The 15,967-nt window shown below is 52.4% G+C and overlaps 1 protein-coding gene across 12 annotated transcripts in view; it reads left to right on the top strand.

The window, feature by feature from the left end:
- Positions 1-15,967, top strand: part of BANP (BTG3 associated nuclear protein) — a 304,623-nt gene that overhangs the window by 17,364 nt on the left and 271,292 nt on the right. For 9 of the 12 annotated variants that reach the window (XM_045045585.1, XM_045045590.1, XM_045045583.1 and 6 more), the window contains exons 2-3: positions 9,859-9,997; positions 14,646-14,737. In XM_045045585.1, the coding sequence (XP_044901520.1) occupies positions 9,928-9,997; positions 14,646-14,737 (162 nt within the window). In that variant the 5' untranslated portion in view covers positions 9,859-9,927. Of the gene's footprint in view, positions 1-8,591; positions 9,458-9,858; positions 9,998-14,645; positions 14,738-14,846; positions 15,224-15,967 lie in introns of those variants that run through there. The other 3 variants (XM_045045584.1, XM_045045591.1, XM_045045593.1) reach the window with 3 other exon arrangements.

Below are 15,967 nucleotides of genomic sequence, written 5' to 3' on the forward strand. Positions count from 1 at the left end.
ATAAAGTAAAATGTTCACTCATAGGGTGTCAATGCAACATGACTTTAGAAAAATAAAACACCAGTTGAGTTTTGCTGTTGGATTAAGAAAGAATATCCACAGGTGCCGGAAAAGGAAAAGGCTGGTAAAATACTGTCCCCACAGCACTCTGCGTGAGGGTGAATTTTCTTCATGTGTGTCAACCAGGATGGTTCGTTCTAGGGCAGCACATTGGGAGCTGATGTGTGTGGGGGGATCCAGCTGCTTCCCAGTGAGTCTGACGTTAGACAGATTTGTGAATATGCCACACTGTGGCCCTCTTCTTGCTAAGATTTTGCTGCTGCTGTTGTCTTGGAAACTATCTTGTATGTTAACATGGAATATGTTGATTTTTACAATTTTCAAACGAATAAAGAAATATTCAAACATTTTCTGTTCTAATTTCAAATATGGTAACTACCGATAGATGCACCCATACAAGCATTAACTCTTTGGGGGCCTCACTAACTTTAAGGCGGGAAAGGGGGTCCTGGGTGCCGTGCGCGTGTGAACTAGGGCCGTGGGGGTGTGGGAGCGGCTGGAATCCAGCCACCTCTCCTTCGTGTGTCGTGGTTGATGTTTGAGGAGGTCTGTAGTTTTTGGAAAGGAAGAGTGAAAGTGGCACGTTTAGCCAAACATATTAACCTTAAGGGGAAGGATCTGCTATCTGAGGCTTAATTGGCCTTCTTTGTCTCATTTTAAAGGTAAACACATTTCGGGGGCTGTCTTACACGAGGGCCGGTGGGCTGGGTTTTCCCAAGAAGTGAAAACCTTGGGAAGAAGGATTTCCTGCTTCCCAGTGTCCTTGTTTATCTGGCCCCTGACCTTTTATGGAACTGTGTCCCTTTCCTCCCCAGTTCGTCCTTTGCCTGCACGGATTTCGGAGGAAAAAAGGAAGCGAGCAGAGTTTTTCCCACATATCTCAGCTTAATAAATACTGATTTTTTTTTTTTTGCTTGCCGCAGACCAGCTTTTAATTATTTTATTACGGTACTACTTCCATCCAAAAGGATTTGACTAAATGGAATGATTTCAGTTTCCTGGAGGTTTCCCTGTTTCTGGAGATTTAGCCTCGAGTGCTGCTTAGCCACGTCCTTCCGTGGGGATGGAAATCCCTGTTGTGGTTTTGATGGCGTGGTGGGCTTGACATTCCTGCTCACGTGCATTCGAAGCCTCCAACAGGAGCCATGCGGGGTGACAGGTGGCGGCTCGGCGGGCTGCGGGCTGGGGCGGCGGGCGTGCGGTAGTGCCTCAGCGGTAGCGGTCCTCCCCGGCACTGCTGTCTGGTCCCAAGCGTCTGTGTCGTGTCATGGCGTCCTGAGACTGTCATGTATTTGTCCCGGGATGCTCCCAACCCTCAGTTCATGTCCTCGTCCCTAGACCTCAAGGGCCTGCAAGGTAGGGGCCTCCGCCGACTGTGTCTCTTTAGACTGGCCCCTCTGCATGCTTCTGATGGCTGGTAAATAATTGTAGTAGCCGGAGTCAGGTCGCTGCCCGGGGAGGCTGTGCGGAAACAACTTCGTCCAAATCACACTCAGCATCAAGGCTTCGCTCGAGGGTTGATGTCGGAAACGGCTCTGTGAACAATTTCTGCCCTAAAACAACTGATGAGAAAATAAATCCCGTACGTGTGACATCCCTAGTGAGACAACTCATGTGTTGTTCCCACAGTGACTGGGAAGGTCCTTGTGTCAACACAGGGAGGCTTTATTTGGTGTTTTTTTTTTTGCTGTGTTTTTTCACGTAACGAGAGCCGATCGCCTGTAGCATTTTATTTTTTAGCTGTTACTGCTAAAGCAAAGTTGTGTGTGTGCTCGAATACAGTAGTTTGTCTCTTACGCCTGTTTTAATGGCCTTGTGGTTTTATTTTATGGGGATCCGAAATATTTAAAAGTTAGCAAAATTAAAAATAAATGTGCAGTTCTGTATTTCAGCTGATGGAACGGCTGCTCGTGTCTGCTGTTGACAAGTGATGAGCGGCTTGTCATACTTTCATTGTTAACGACTGAGCGCGCCAGTCGTATGAAGTTGGCCGTCGTAAACTAAACAGACTCATGACTCCATTGTGGTCTAGTCCTTTTTGATTTTCTTCTATTTTTTGAAGTTTATTTCTTGTTTTAGCAATCTGTACACACGCCGTGGGGCTTGAACTCATGACCACAAGATCGATAATTGCAGGCTCTTCCTACTGAGTCCTTATTGAGATCAAGACACAAAGGCAGTACTTTGAAGAGCTTACTCCGTGGTGTTTTAGTGGAAATGCTGACCTTCCCAGTTGTGCGTTGGCACTTAACCCCACAGTGGGCTCGTAGCGTTCCAGTGTGCTGCCTCTGCTAGGCAGGGGGCAGAGTGATGGAACTTCCTGCCCCAGTGGGGCTCATCTTCCAGTAGGGGAGACAGGTGTCAGACGAAGTAAGTGTTTAGCACACGTAGTGAGGTGGACCATCAGTGCTGTGCACCGAAGCGGGAGAGGGGAGCAGGGAGGCGGGTGCTGGGGGTGGGTTTTGAGTGGGTGTCATTCAGTGTCTCTGGGAAGGTGGCGTTGGGTAGGGGCGGGCAGGTGTTGGAGTGCCGGGGCCCTGAGCTGAACGGGTGCCTGCCGGGTGGGGAGGCCACCTTGGACACGGACCCGTAAGCAGCAGTGGGGAGAGCCTGACGGGCCCCGGAGGGTGCCGGCTGGCACTCCAGCAAGCACTTGAGTTGGTGGGAAGGCTTTGGTGGGCTTCGAACAGGTAAGGGGCATAGTTTGACGTGTGTTTTCACGCGGTCCAAGTAGCTTTTTCACTGGGTATTGGGAACAGTTACGGGGCAAAGACGGAGCGGGGAGACCCACGCAGAGGCCAGCACACAAATCCAGATGTGAGGTGACGAGGCCAGCGCGCAGGAAGCCAGACGCTCGCCCACAGAGTGGCTCTAAGAGGGACAAGATCCGAGGACTGGAGGTTTTGACAGGGAAGGTCTGGGAGGAGCAGGGCGGTTGTGGGGTGGGGGTCTAGTGCGGTTTGGGCACATCGAAATCGAGACTGGACTCCCAGGGGTGGTGTCGGGAGGCTGTTTGCTTCGTGGGTCTGGAGTTCACCTGAGAGGTCTGAGCTGAAGGGTGAGCCTGCGCCATCAGCGTGCAGGTGGTGTTCCAGAAGGACCGAGAAAGGCCTTGCCCCCAGCCGGGCATTCCGTCTGACGCCGACCTCCACAGAGGGAAGGGAAGGCCAGGAGGCGCGTGGAGGAGGCGGGACAGAGCCCGTGCAGGTGCGGCGGGCGAGGAGCACAGGACCCACCTGGGCGGTTGGCTGGTGGGGGGGGGGGGTGGGGGGAGAGGGGACCGCTGGTCTGGGTTCTAGAGGGGATGAAGACAGCAAGTCTAGGCAGCAACTTGGGGGGCTGTGCTCTGGAGGGGAGCATAGCCATGGAGATGGGGGGGTGGGGGAGTAGCTCTGGGAGTGAGCCCAGAGCTGTTGTGGAGGGGCTGTGAGGAGGGCACGGCGTGGGGGGGGTGCCCACAGAGCCACAGGGAAGCCCTGGGGGAGGTGGCGAGGTGGCCCGCCGAGCCCAGGCGAGGAGGGGCGGGACTTGGAAGGGAGAGGAGAAAGGATGGCGAGGACCGTCCCCGATGCCGCTTCCCTGCAGGCTGAGGCGGCTCCCTCGTGTTTGTCGGGATTTGATGCCGTGGGCCTTGGCCACGTACTGTTCTGTCGTAGAGAAAGCATTTCACGGTGATCGTCATAACATGCCTACGGAAAGCTCCGCCCTCGGGAAGGACAGAGGATGAAGGGAGCCCGTGTCATCTACACCCTCCCTCCCTCACGGGTACCAGCAGGTCCACCGTGATCACTCCAGGCCTCTCGTGTGCATTACACACACAGACATGTGACCACACGCGCGTGCGCGCGCGCGCGCGGGAGCGCGCACTTGTTAGAAAGCCGAACTGGGATCGTATACATGCTGTCGGGCGATTTTCCTCTTATATTCCTTTCCGTTGGCGTTGTGTTCTGGGGATCTTTCCATTTTGCTCCGTGTGATTGAAGCAGTGTCATTCCCGTTAACAAGTGCAGCGGTTGACGGGACGGCCTGCCTGCCGTCACTTCTTTTCTCGTTCCCCGAAGTTCAGGCGCTTAGGTCGTTGATCGTGGTCGGCGGGTTCTCCTTCCTGTGCCCCAGGGAAGACGCTGTCTTCGTGGGCTTGCTAAGGTTCTGACCAGTCGTTGCCATCAGAGACATTGTCGTACATTAATCTCAGTCCAGCTGCTTTATTATGTTAAGACTGGACTGTCTCCAGGACTTCTGAGAAATGGTAAATTTAATTTGCCAAAATGGCAACCGCATGTATCGCTCTGTTCCAGTTTTCTTGGGCTTCTTGCCCTAGTTTTTTCTATTCAAACCTTCCCTGTTAGCAGAATTTTAAGTGACTCTGTCCTGGCAACAGAACCATTTTGAGTAAACAACTTGGATAACGTGTGGTGTCCTCATTTGGAAGACGTTGGGATGCAGGATTTTATGGAGAGTTTGGAGTATTTTCCTCAGCTGCTCGCGGAACTGTTAGAGGCCAGGAAAAAGCTTGAACTGGGCGTTTGAAAACTTTCCATTAGCCCTTTATGAGACAGCTAGTTTAACCTGGAGCCTCTGAGCCCAGGGCCGTCGCGAACGGAGCCTGTGAGCCCAGGGCCGTCGCGAACGGCTTCGGTGCGCAACACTTAGGTCAAGCCTGGCTGCGCATTACAGATCCCAGAATACGCTGTTTCAGAGCAGGTGGCTGGTTATTTTCCTTTCTGATAAGGAAGTCTGAGGCCGGCAGTCCAGGGACATGTGGCAGCGTCCGTCTTGTCCTTTGCTCCGCTGTTCTGGTTCCTTCTGTCCCGTCCTCATCCCTATAGTCCAGCAGCAGGAAAACAGGATGGCTGTGGCCACACGCCAGGTGTCCTCAACGAGGTGTCGTGGCAGCTGCCCCGCGTCTGCACGTATACCCCCTCGGCCAGGCCTGGTCACCAGGCTGCAGGAGCGGCTGGCGGGGGGAGCGGTCTGGCGGCCGCGTGGCCCAGTAAATTCGGGTTCCTCCACTGAGCATCAGGAGAAGGGCGGCTGAGATAGGCAGCCCTTCCTGGTGTTTGTGAAGCTCTGAAACTTGGCAGAATTTTGTCTGTCGTGCTTTTTTCCTGGAAAAGGGTCTACAGTTTTTTGTTTTGTTTTGTTTTGTTTTGTTTACATTTTGAAAGCAATCTGTGACCCCAAAACATTTTAAATCCACCAGGTCAAAGGTTGATTGGGTGGTATTTTGTCCCCGAGGACCACTGCCTTCAGGAAACAGCTCACTGTACCCTTTAATAATCTTTGCTTGGGCTCTTAATTTGGACAGAAGACGACCAAGTTTACGGCCCGAGTAGCCCCCATCTTCAGACTGACTGCCAGTGAATCTGTACTTAGGGGTCATCTTTGGAGGACACGGAGTCAGCAGACATCTGTTCTCTACCCCGCGTCAGGCCTGACAGACCCTCCTGGGTCCACCGGGTTCGCCGTGGCGCCTCCTCGGAGCGGTTGCCGTGCGTGCGACACCCGCTCCTAGGGAGGGACACGCGCTCCAGCGCCCAGGCAGCACGCTCTGGGATGGACGCTGGAATTGAGGATTTCCCCAGCAGTTTACGCCCATGTGTTTAGCTGACCAGTTTTATTTCTGAGAAGGTGACACATGCGCAGGATAAAAATGCAAATATTATAAGAGAGTGAAAAGGGAAAAATAATTTTGTCTCCCTCTTATGTCCCAGGAATCATCTGTGCAAATAGTCTGTGCATATCCAGCATATTTCTTTTCAAAAAAAAAGCATGCTATACACTTTCTGCCCCGCTTATATTCATATAATTCTGTATCTTGGGCGTGGTTTCTGGGAGACACCTGCCTGGCTCTTTCACACGGCCACTTGGCGTCCCGTCGTGTGGCCTCGTGGGCCCTGTTTTAACTCCCTGTTGGTGTACGTGTAGGCTGCGTCCACCCTTTTGCCTCTAGAACCACGCCTTGGTTGTGTTGTTTTGTTTCGGGTTTTTGGGTACGTAGATCTTGGCACAGGTCTGCTTGTCCTGATTCTCAAGGACACGAAGAATGATCGACCTGGACTGTCCCAGAAGTACCCGTCCGCACACGAACGTTCTCAGAAGGGAACGCCAGTGCTCCCACTCAACGTGGTCATGGGAGATCGTCGGCCTTTTTCTGTGTGTGTTCTCCCAACGTTTTTCCCCATTGTGAACAGTCGTATGTGTGCCACAGAGCGTGTAGCCATTGTGGGCGGTGCTCTCTCCTTTATATTCTTCACTTAGTCTTAGTTCTGCTTGTAAACGCACAGTGCTCACCCCCAGCCAGTGTGCGTGTTGGCTCCTCAAGTGACTTGAGTTTTCTGAGCTTTGTTTTCTAGCAGCTTTTTCAGGAAGGGTTGATGGGAACGCCCTTCTCTGAGAGCTAGCGGGTGACAAATGTTTGCTGCCTTCACACTTGAAAGTCATTCTGTCTGGATATAAAATTCTTGGCTCACATTTCTTTCTTCGAGTATCTTAGACACGTTAATCTACTTTTTTGTGTTGTATTTGATCATCCGTTTTTGCCCATCTTAAGTCACCTGGTGTTTTTGCCTGGATGTGTAAAGGAATTTTTTTTTTTTTAATTTTTATTAGCACGTGTCTTGGGATTGATTCGTCCCCCCGCTCCCGCACCGAGGTTTGTGGTGTGTCTTTTTCATAAGTAGTTTTAAACTTTCCCCCTTCTGAAGAGTTTTCTTGATTCACCCTTTTGAGTGCTCTGTTTCCTTGGACTTTGCTTTGGTTTTCGTCATTAGAGCCTTGCTCTCCACGTCCACGGGGCCTTCTCTGCCCGTCTTCTGTGCTCCTCATTCTTGAACTCTTCCTTCCTTTCGTTCTCATTCTTCCAATTTGCCCCCTTTTTCTCACTTCATTTTTCTTAAGGCACAGTTTGCCGTGTTGATGTGCTCCCGGGCGCCTCCTCACTTCCCTCCTGCGTCCTGTCCCCTCACTTCTGCACGTCTGTAACGCTGGCTTAACGGCTAACGATAACCCGCTCCCTCTGTGTAGTTCAGCTTGTTTTGGAATACTAGGGTTGGGTTTCATCTCTTTCAAGGACATGGCCTTACGCTTTCATGGTCTGTAGTGCTATTATTTTCCCCCTTAGTCTCTTTTTCTATTTTTTTATTAAAAAAGTATTTTTAATGTTTATTTTGGAGAGAGACACACAGAGTGTGAGTGGGAGAGGGGCAGAGAGAGAGGGAGACACAGCATCCGAAGCAGGTTGCAGGCTCCGAGCCGTCAGCGCGGAGCCTGACGCGGGGCCTGAACCCACGAACCGCGAGATCGTGACCTGAGCTGAAGTCGGACGCTTAACTGACCGAGCCACCCAAGTGCTCCTTTAGTCTCTTTTAAAACATATAATCTTTGCATGAGATTGGACTTCAGTATTTTCTGTTGTTCATTTTCATGTGGAATTAATTTGCCTGGATGTTTAGAAGGGAGGCAGGATTTAGAATAGTTATCTCTAATTTCCGTGTTCTAGGCTCTACATTCTATTGATGTTAGAAAGTTTTAAAAGACGCAGTAACTCACTTTCTGAGGTCTCCTGGCTCTGTTTTTTTTCTCCCACTTTCTTTTTTTTTAAGTTAGCTCTGTACCCAACATGGGGCTCGGACTCACCACTCAGAGCACATACCACTGATGTAGCCAGCCGGGTACACCTTTCTCTCTCATCTTCAACCAGACTTCCATTTCTCTCAGTCTCTATTTTCTCTGTCCTGTACGTTTGGTATTCTATTTCCAGTTGTTTCTCTCTAGGGTATTTAGCCTAGAAGGGAGCTTTGGGTAGTTAGCCTTGAGAGTTCATGGGGCCCAGACTGTCTAGGCCTTCTAGATGCTCCCGCAAAGCCCTTTGCGGCTGTCCGCCATTGGACTGTGCTCACCGCCTGGTTTCAGCTGCTGTCGTCACCCTGTCCCATTGCTTCTGTCTGCTTCCTGCTTTGTACCTGCTCCCACCATGGCGATCCTGTAGCTGTCAGTGATTTGTCCCCACTTGCTGGTATTTTGGGGTTCAATAGGAATACCTCATCACTCAATCTTGTTATAGACATGGGCCTGGGTTTTGGTTTTGCTATCCCACTTGCTCGTGTGTTTTTATGGCGGGACATGGAAAGATTAAAAATCTTCGTCACTGCTGTCTTTTCGTAGTTGGGCTCTTAAAGGGTTCTGTCACAGTACCTTGAGGCCTTTTTCCCTCCCTGGCGCTTGTCATCAGTTTCTCCTTTGGTGCATAGACACCTTGTTCGCTGTTGAGTCAGGTGTATCAACTGGGAATAGAAGCACCTTTGCAAGTTTACCGGTTATACATTTGATCATGCATTTACGTAGAAATGTTGCACATACTCCATAAAGGAAGATTTAAGGGGCGCCTGGGCGGCTCAATTGGTGAAGCATCTGACTCTTGACTTCTGCTCAGGTCATGATCTCGTGGCTCGTGAGATCAAGTCCCGAATCAGGCTCTGCACTCAGCTTGGAGCCTGCTTGGGATTCTCTCTCTCCCTCCCTCTCTCTCTCTCTCTCTCTCTCTCTCTGCTCTGCCCGTCCCCACCCCCATACTGTCCCTACCCCCTGCACTCACCAAAAGAAAAAAGAAAAGGGAGATTTAAGGCAGGAGATTGGTTTCTCCTTTTTATAATTGTTTTCTCTAAGAAATTATGTAGAATTTAAATCTGGAAGAAGGGGAAGAGGAGCCACTCTATTCACAGGATGTGAGAATTTAGAGCTTTATGCCTCTTGGAACTTACTCGTTAACAGGAGTTGTCGCTAGACCCGTAGCTGAAAGCGGGTGATCTGGAAACTTTAATTTGACTCCTCCTGCCCCACAGGAGTGTTGACTGGGGGCTGGGAGCACTTGGTGCCAAAAGGAACTAGCTGTAGAGTTGAGGGCATAGTCTGGTTGGGGAAAGATCGATACAGGATTTATTTTATAAACATTTACCACAAATAATTAAAACAAAACACGTAAGATAAAGTATCACGGTGACGTGGATTCCTGACTTCTCCAGGATGTCCCATTTTTACGTAGCATGTTTAGATCCGTGTGTTGATAGACCGTATCTGACACGACACGGCCTCATTTTTGTTTTGGAAGATAAGGTCTCTCTTGGCCTAATCAGAGTGTTTCAGGAGCAAGAAGAAAGTAACTGACTGTTCCAGACATGGTTTTTGGCTCAGGGATGACAGTTCAAACCCCTGCCCGTGAGGGCGCCTGGGGGAAAGGACGATGGTGCTCCCAGGCCACGGTAGCAGGGCGGTGCTGTGGTTTGGGTCTGCTCTGGAAGCCAAAGGAAAGCAAAGCAGAGGCGCTTAGCGGAATGGTGCCTTGAGCCGCAGAAACGGAGTATGGGAGCAACAGCCCTGGGTAGAAGGGCCCGTTCAGGTAAAAGCGGGAGGCAGGGCAGCGTGGTACCGGGCGGTGCGGCGTGTGTGGCAGGATGGGCCGCCGGGCGGGGGCCGCTGAGAGTCCGGGCCGGCGGACGGCACGGTCAGTGCTCAGGCCGTCACGGGAGGCCGAGCGGGGGAGGCTGGTGCGCGGAGTGGACCGAGGAAGCGGGAGGTGGGAGGCTGTGGGGCAGGGCCGGTCTGGCGGTGAGGATGAGCAGGGTTTTGAACTGCCGCTCGCTTCTCCGAGAGCACTCCCTTCTGGTGGTCTGAGCGAGGAGTGGCCTGTATCAAACAGCACGGCACCGGATGTGATCTGGGAGCCACGAGGCTGGCGGTCAGCCTCACGTCACAGGTCACCGTGTGATCTCCCTGTCCCTGTCTGTCTCGCCTCTGTAGGTGGCAGAGACGCAGTCCTGCGCGAGTCTGACTCCTGCGCACTCGCCGGCCACCCTCCTCTCGCTCTGGATGATGTCAGAACAGGATCTGGCGGACGTGGTGCAGATTGCCGTGGAAGACCTGAGTCCTGGTCACCCAGGTAGGGAGCTGGGGGGCAGCTCACATTCTTATTCTCTCTGTCCCTCAGAAGTCCAGAAGCACTTCCAGAAGTTTTCTTTCCTTTGAGAAGTGAAGCAAGAGCAAAGGCGATGCACGCGCTAACCACGGGGAGCCGGAACGTCGGCCCCGTGGCCGTCCATCCCAGGGGGAAGCCACCTTCCTCCCCTGCCCACGGTGGTCCCGTGACCCTTGGGGTTCCACAGCTTCCCCCCGGACTGTAGTGCGCCTTGGAAACCATGCTTGGCGGGAGCGCACAGGTCTGCTTCGCGTGTGCCCCGACCGATGGGCCTCTTCCCCGCAGACGCCACTGACCTTGTCTGCACCACACCCTGGTAGTCAGGACCCTTGCCTGTGTATCTTCGCAGATGTGTTTGTAGGGTAAGTTCCCAGAAGTAGAACTGCTGTGTATGTTCAAACTTTTGATACGACGCTAACAGATTTCCCGGAAAAGTTTTCACTTTTTTTTTTTAATAATTTTTTTTTAAACACTCAACTGGTTTATTTGCATGATTAATAGTCACATTTCCAATAGTGGGTTTTTTCTCTTTAACGTTTATTTTTGAGAGAGTTGGGGGTGGTCAGAGCGAGAGGGAGACAGGATCCCAAGCAGGCTCCAGGTTCTGAGCTGTCAGCACAGAGCCCGACACGGGCTTGACCTCATAAGCAAACCATGAGATCGTGGCCTCAGCCAGTCAGACGCTTCACGACTGAGCCACCCAGGCGCCCCTCGCAGTAATGTTTTATTCAGTTATTCTGTCATTGACTGTGTGTGAGAATGACTTTTTCTCTGTATTTTTGTTTAAGGCTGGTAATTTTTCTTAATGATGTTAAAAGCACACATCTACTTTGAAACTTTAAATATTTGTCTTGAGCAGACTGTGTATAAAAGAAACCCTACATTTTAAGAATTTCATCTATGAAAAGCTTTGTGTACACATTTGTTTTAGAAGATTTCTTAGTAAATTCCTCCCCCTCTTTTTTTTTAAAGTTTGAAATGAGAAGCGCATACGATACAATCACTGAGTGTTTTAGTTGCCTGGTTATTCTTTTTGGAATAATAGAATTGAAAGGCTGACTTTTTTTTTCCCCCCGCAGAAAAGAGAATTTTCAGAAATCTCATAAGAAGTAGGAAGACGTCTATCTTTTGTGATCTGTTTGATATGTTAATGGAAAAAACTTCATTTGGAGCTCAGCTCTGCTCTGGAAGGGAGAGAGTAGTAGAAATGATTGTAGAATCACGTGAGCAGTCACAAAGAAATAGAGGTCCTCTTTTGAGGGATGCTGTGCTTTACCTCTTAGTTTGCTTCTGATTTGTTTGTAAGAACCACTGTCACCTGTTGGCTGGCGAGATCAAGAGCCTGGCAGGTCACCGAACAAAGTTACGGTCTGTGAGTGCAGCTGTGTGACCACAGTTTTGTCTGTGAAAGTTAGTCTGTTTGTTTAGAGCTGGAACTTGGAACCTTGGCCTCATTAGCACCACACCTTAGATGCCACTGAGCTAAGAAAAACAGAAGCGCTATCACTGTAGAACACTTTTAAAAATGTCTTCATATTTTGGTAGGTGAATGACAGTTTCTTTAGAAAACACACATTGCAATGTTACCAAAGAAAAATGTTCCCATTACATAACTTTTAAACCTTTTTAGAACTGTTAAACTTCCAGAGAGTTTCCTTCGTAAATAAATTGTTTCTCTGTAGATTATAGTTCAGAGAAGGCTCAGAGAAACCATTTCTAAGCTTGGTTTTATCCCGTCTCTGTTCCTTAAATAACTGGGAACTATAGTTTACTGTTTCTCGAGACCATTGTGTACGGGGCTCTCTGAGGCCTTAGTAGGCAGAAAGCTTCCAATCTCTGGTCCAGAAGGACTTGCACACACCCAGCAAATACCACGCTGCATATACGTGTTTGCCTCTAGAGTGGGCTTAAGACTGAGATGATTTTTTTCCCTCATCCATAAAATACGAACTTTGGGAAATTTACAAGTAGTTAGGCAAGTAGAAGTAAATCCTAGCAGAAGAACTGCTTATTGGCATGTATGAAAACAAAGATGTTTAGGTTCCTCTACTTTTCATGTCCCCTCGCTGCCGCCCACACCCCCCCCCCCCCCCCCCCGCCCCCGGCCATGGCTACACTCACTATGCCCGTCTAGCATGGACCGAGATTGCTGCCTTCTTTAGGCCTGCCCTTCCAGTTGTTAGTCACGGCTGTAATGAACACGGAGTTCTTCTATCTAAAAGTACTGCGAGCAGAATTCTAAAAGGCAGCGCGAGCAAGCTGTGCAAACGTAGCAAAGGACGAAGGAAAGTAAACTTGTAGCCCCACGTCCATAGAAGGTCACTGCTAGGATCCTGGCACGCTCACCTCTGTCATCTGCCGCGGGTGCACTGCCTTTTACACGTCTGCCCCTTTGCTTAAAGCCTTGAGGTACTTGACGCTGCTGTGGGGCACGGACTCTTCTGTAGTTACAGGAACTAGCCGTGTGGCCCTGGACAAGTCCCTTAACCTCACTGGACTTGCTTTCTGTTCAGCAAATTAAAAGGATTAGAATAACGGTTGCCAGGATCTGTCTTCCAGTCCTGATACAATTCACCTACCAGTTTTCACCCACCAGTGGGAGTAAATAGACTCGGGTTTTGAGAACCCGTGTTTTGCTAACCACAAACACTTGCAGGCATGGATTTTTCCTATTTTTACTTAATTGAATGAGAATCCATCCTCACCCATTTCTATGGAGGTGGCTGAGGCATTCCCTCCACAGGATCCACAGTGCAGGATGCGAAGCCCTTTGGTAAGCAAGATGCTTTCTGTCAATTTTGACCTTGGCTATAAGGGTCTGCAAGGTACAGCTCTGGATAATTCACCTCTAGGAAATCAGTTTACAGCTCTTGCCTTGGACCCATGAAAGGTTCACGTTTGAGCCATAGGACTATTCAGCGTCTCCAAGTTTTGGAGCTTCGAGATGAGTCATCTAGTAGGTATGGGCTTAAAGGCATTGACGCTTTAAGAAAAATCGAGATCTTATTTGGAACCTTAGTCTGTACAACCTGTCGAAGCGTCAATGCTTTGAGGTGGGGGCAGGGCACCTGGCTTTCCCCACGCTGGCCCCAGCTGTCCCTTAGCAGGTGAGGAATCACATGCCAGCAGGATGTGCTTTGCCCACATCTGTGCATAGCTCTGTGGGTAAAGGGCGGGGAGGCACCCTCCCGGGGGGTAGACACCGTGCCATGGCTGGTATCACGGCATGAGCCGGTGTGAGTTCCAGCATCTGTCCGGGGCTGCAGGGAAGGGGGACAGATTTCCCGGAGTAGAGATGGCTGGGCGGTGGGTGGTTCTGGGATGGTTGGGGGAGGAGCAGGGATGTGGTCAGACAGCACCCTCTGAGCCAGGCGGACGATGACGCCTGTCGCGGCGAGTCCATCCAGAATGTGGGGTGCTCAACTAGAATGTGGGGTGCACTTGAAAGGCGGACAGATGATACCCCCAAGTGTTTGCGTGCTACGGTTTATTCCCACAAGTGCCGTGGTAACCTGTCTTGGTGTGTGCATGTATACGTACGGTGTTCTACACACGCACCTGTGTATCCTCACGCACTGGTAATATTTCTGATATTGCCCTTAAAAAGTAATTGAAGCCACTAGCCAGGAGGGTTGTCCACGTTCCGTTGCTAAGTGGAGAGGAAAAATGCAGACGGATCTGTTGGTAAGCCTGTGGCAGCCCCACTCTGTGTACCTGTTTGTGTCCACGTGTGACCACACAGGCCGGGGGAGGGGAAATATACTAGGCCGTGAAGGTTGGTGACTTTGGCAAGACGAGAAGGAGGAAATACCGGGGCAAAATGGAAAAGCCCTCACCGTATCATGTGGAAAACAAACATCGAATCTGAAATTCTGTCTACGTTTGTGAGTGTGTCCCGTTTACAGATTGACTAGGTCTGGGGCCGAGGAGCAGGGGTAGAGAGAAGCGCGTTTGCAGGGACGATGTGATTGTGGCAGTTTTGGTGTGGGATTTTGTGTTACCTTTACTGTTGTTTTTGCGGCGGATGCTGGACGATAGGAAGGCGGTGGGGAGCACACCCGGGCCGGCCCAGAGTGCGGAGGAGCTGGGAGGGGGAGTTGGGAGGTGCCGACAGGGCGGGTGGCTGGTGCAGGGAGAGCTGAGGCGGTCTCCCTGAGCGCCGGGGCTGAGACGGTTTTGAGGAGTAAACACCTACGGAAAGGGAGTATAAGAGCGGTTTTGGTTTTCCAGTGCGGTGGCCAACAGACAGGACTTGGACGCTGGAGAGAAATGTGTGTTACTTGGGTTTTCTCCTGCTGACGTTCCAACAGGGCAGCTCAACGGAGCAAGCGCTAAGTGGGAAGTCTGTCGTTTTGGTGTTAGGTCAAGTTGGTGGCCTATCAGGGAACTCCTTTGTCTGGTGTTGCACTTTTTTTTTTTTGAGATTAAGGGGAGCTCCTGTTTTCTGTTTGAGAATTTTAAGTTTACACGAAACAAGTACAATGAGAAAGGGGTTGTGTTATTTCTCCATTACCGGAAAGGCGGCCCGACTGCTTACTAGCTTAGTATCGACGCGGCCCCGTCCGGCCGTTCACGTTCAAGTGTGTGTTCTGTCCCCGCCGTTGGTTTTCAGTGGTCCTGGAGAACCATGTGGTGACCGACGACGACGAGCCGGCCCTGAAGCGCCAGCGCCTGGAGATCAACTGCCAGGACCCCTCCATCAAGGTGAGAGTGCGGCGCCTCCCCGGTCCCTCCTCCACCTGCCCCGCCTGCTGGGGGCGCGCCTGCCGCGTGGAGTGCGTGTCCCCTCCCCGCTCCGTGTCCGCTCCGCGCCCTCCGACAGCACGCGCCCCGCGCCCCGCCGCGCCACGCCGTCCCCACCCCACGCTGGGTCCCACCTGTGCCGCCGTGGCACCGTGGGCTCCGCAAGGCCGCGGCTGCGTGCGGCGGCGCAGCGCGAGTGAGACGCGCCGCCCGCTCCCTGTGGTCACGTGCTGCCGTCACGCGCTGCTCCTCCCTCTTATTACGTGCTGCCGTCACGCGCCGTTCTCACGCTGCCCTCACGCGCTGCCCCCTCCCAGCTGTCCGGCGCTGTTCGCTCGCTGTCCTTTCGCTGCCCTCACGTGCTGTCCTCACACCCGGTCCCCGCGGGAGTGTCCTCGGAGGGGGTGCAGGTGGGCCTTCCCTGCCAGTGGCCGCTCTGGCGAGGAGGTGTGTGGGCACAGTGACCGCTCCACGAAGCGGGTTGTGTGCACGCGTGCGGACTGTGTTCATCACGTGGCTCCCCTCGCTCCCCGCCTCCCCGCGCAGGCCGTTTCAGAAGCGCCTAGGTCCTTGAGAAGACGAGCTCGGTTGCGCAGGGACTGGGGTTGTCTGCCCCTCCCCATTAGAGCCCGCCTCGTCCCCATTCTTGGTCCCCCCGGTCCCCTCAGCCCCGTGGCCGCCCGGGTCTCTTGTTCCCCCAGCCCTGTGCCCGCCCTGGTCTGTCCCCGTAGCCTGGTCCCTGGTCCCCGTCTCCTGGTTCCGTGCCCGTCTTTCGCAGGTGTCTGTTACTCTCCCAAGTCAAAGTCAGGAACGGAGGGAGAAGAGATGGACACCGCTTCCTGTTCTGTTCGGCGGTGGTTTCTCGAGCCTCCCCCCCTCCCCCCCACGTGCAGCAGGCAGTGCACTGGTTGCGGGCCAGCTCCCCCCCCCAGGAGCGCCCCTGGCGGGAAGCGAATTTGAGGGAAGCTCCATGGCCCAGGGAGGCGGGTGGGACTTGAGCCCGCAGCCCTGCACGCGCAGGCCGCGTGCCGGCCACTGGGTGGCGGGCTTGCTGTTCGGAAGCGCCCGGCCGGCACCGGCAGGCCGTCCGCTTGCTGTGTGCCGCTTGCCCGGTGGGCGACTCGGGCCGGCAGGGCAGCGTCCCGAAGACCGCGTGCGCGCTGTCGCAGAGCTGGGACCCTGGGCGCACGG

Source organism: Felis catus, chromosome E2 (genome assembly GCF_018350175.1).
Source record: "Felis catus isolate Fca126 chromosome E2, F.catus_Fca126_mat1.0, whole genome shotgun sequence".
In the NCBI taxonomy this organism is placed as follows: domain Eukaryota; kingdom Metazoa; phylum Chordata; class Mammalia; order Carnivora; family Felidae; genus Felis; species Felis catus.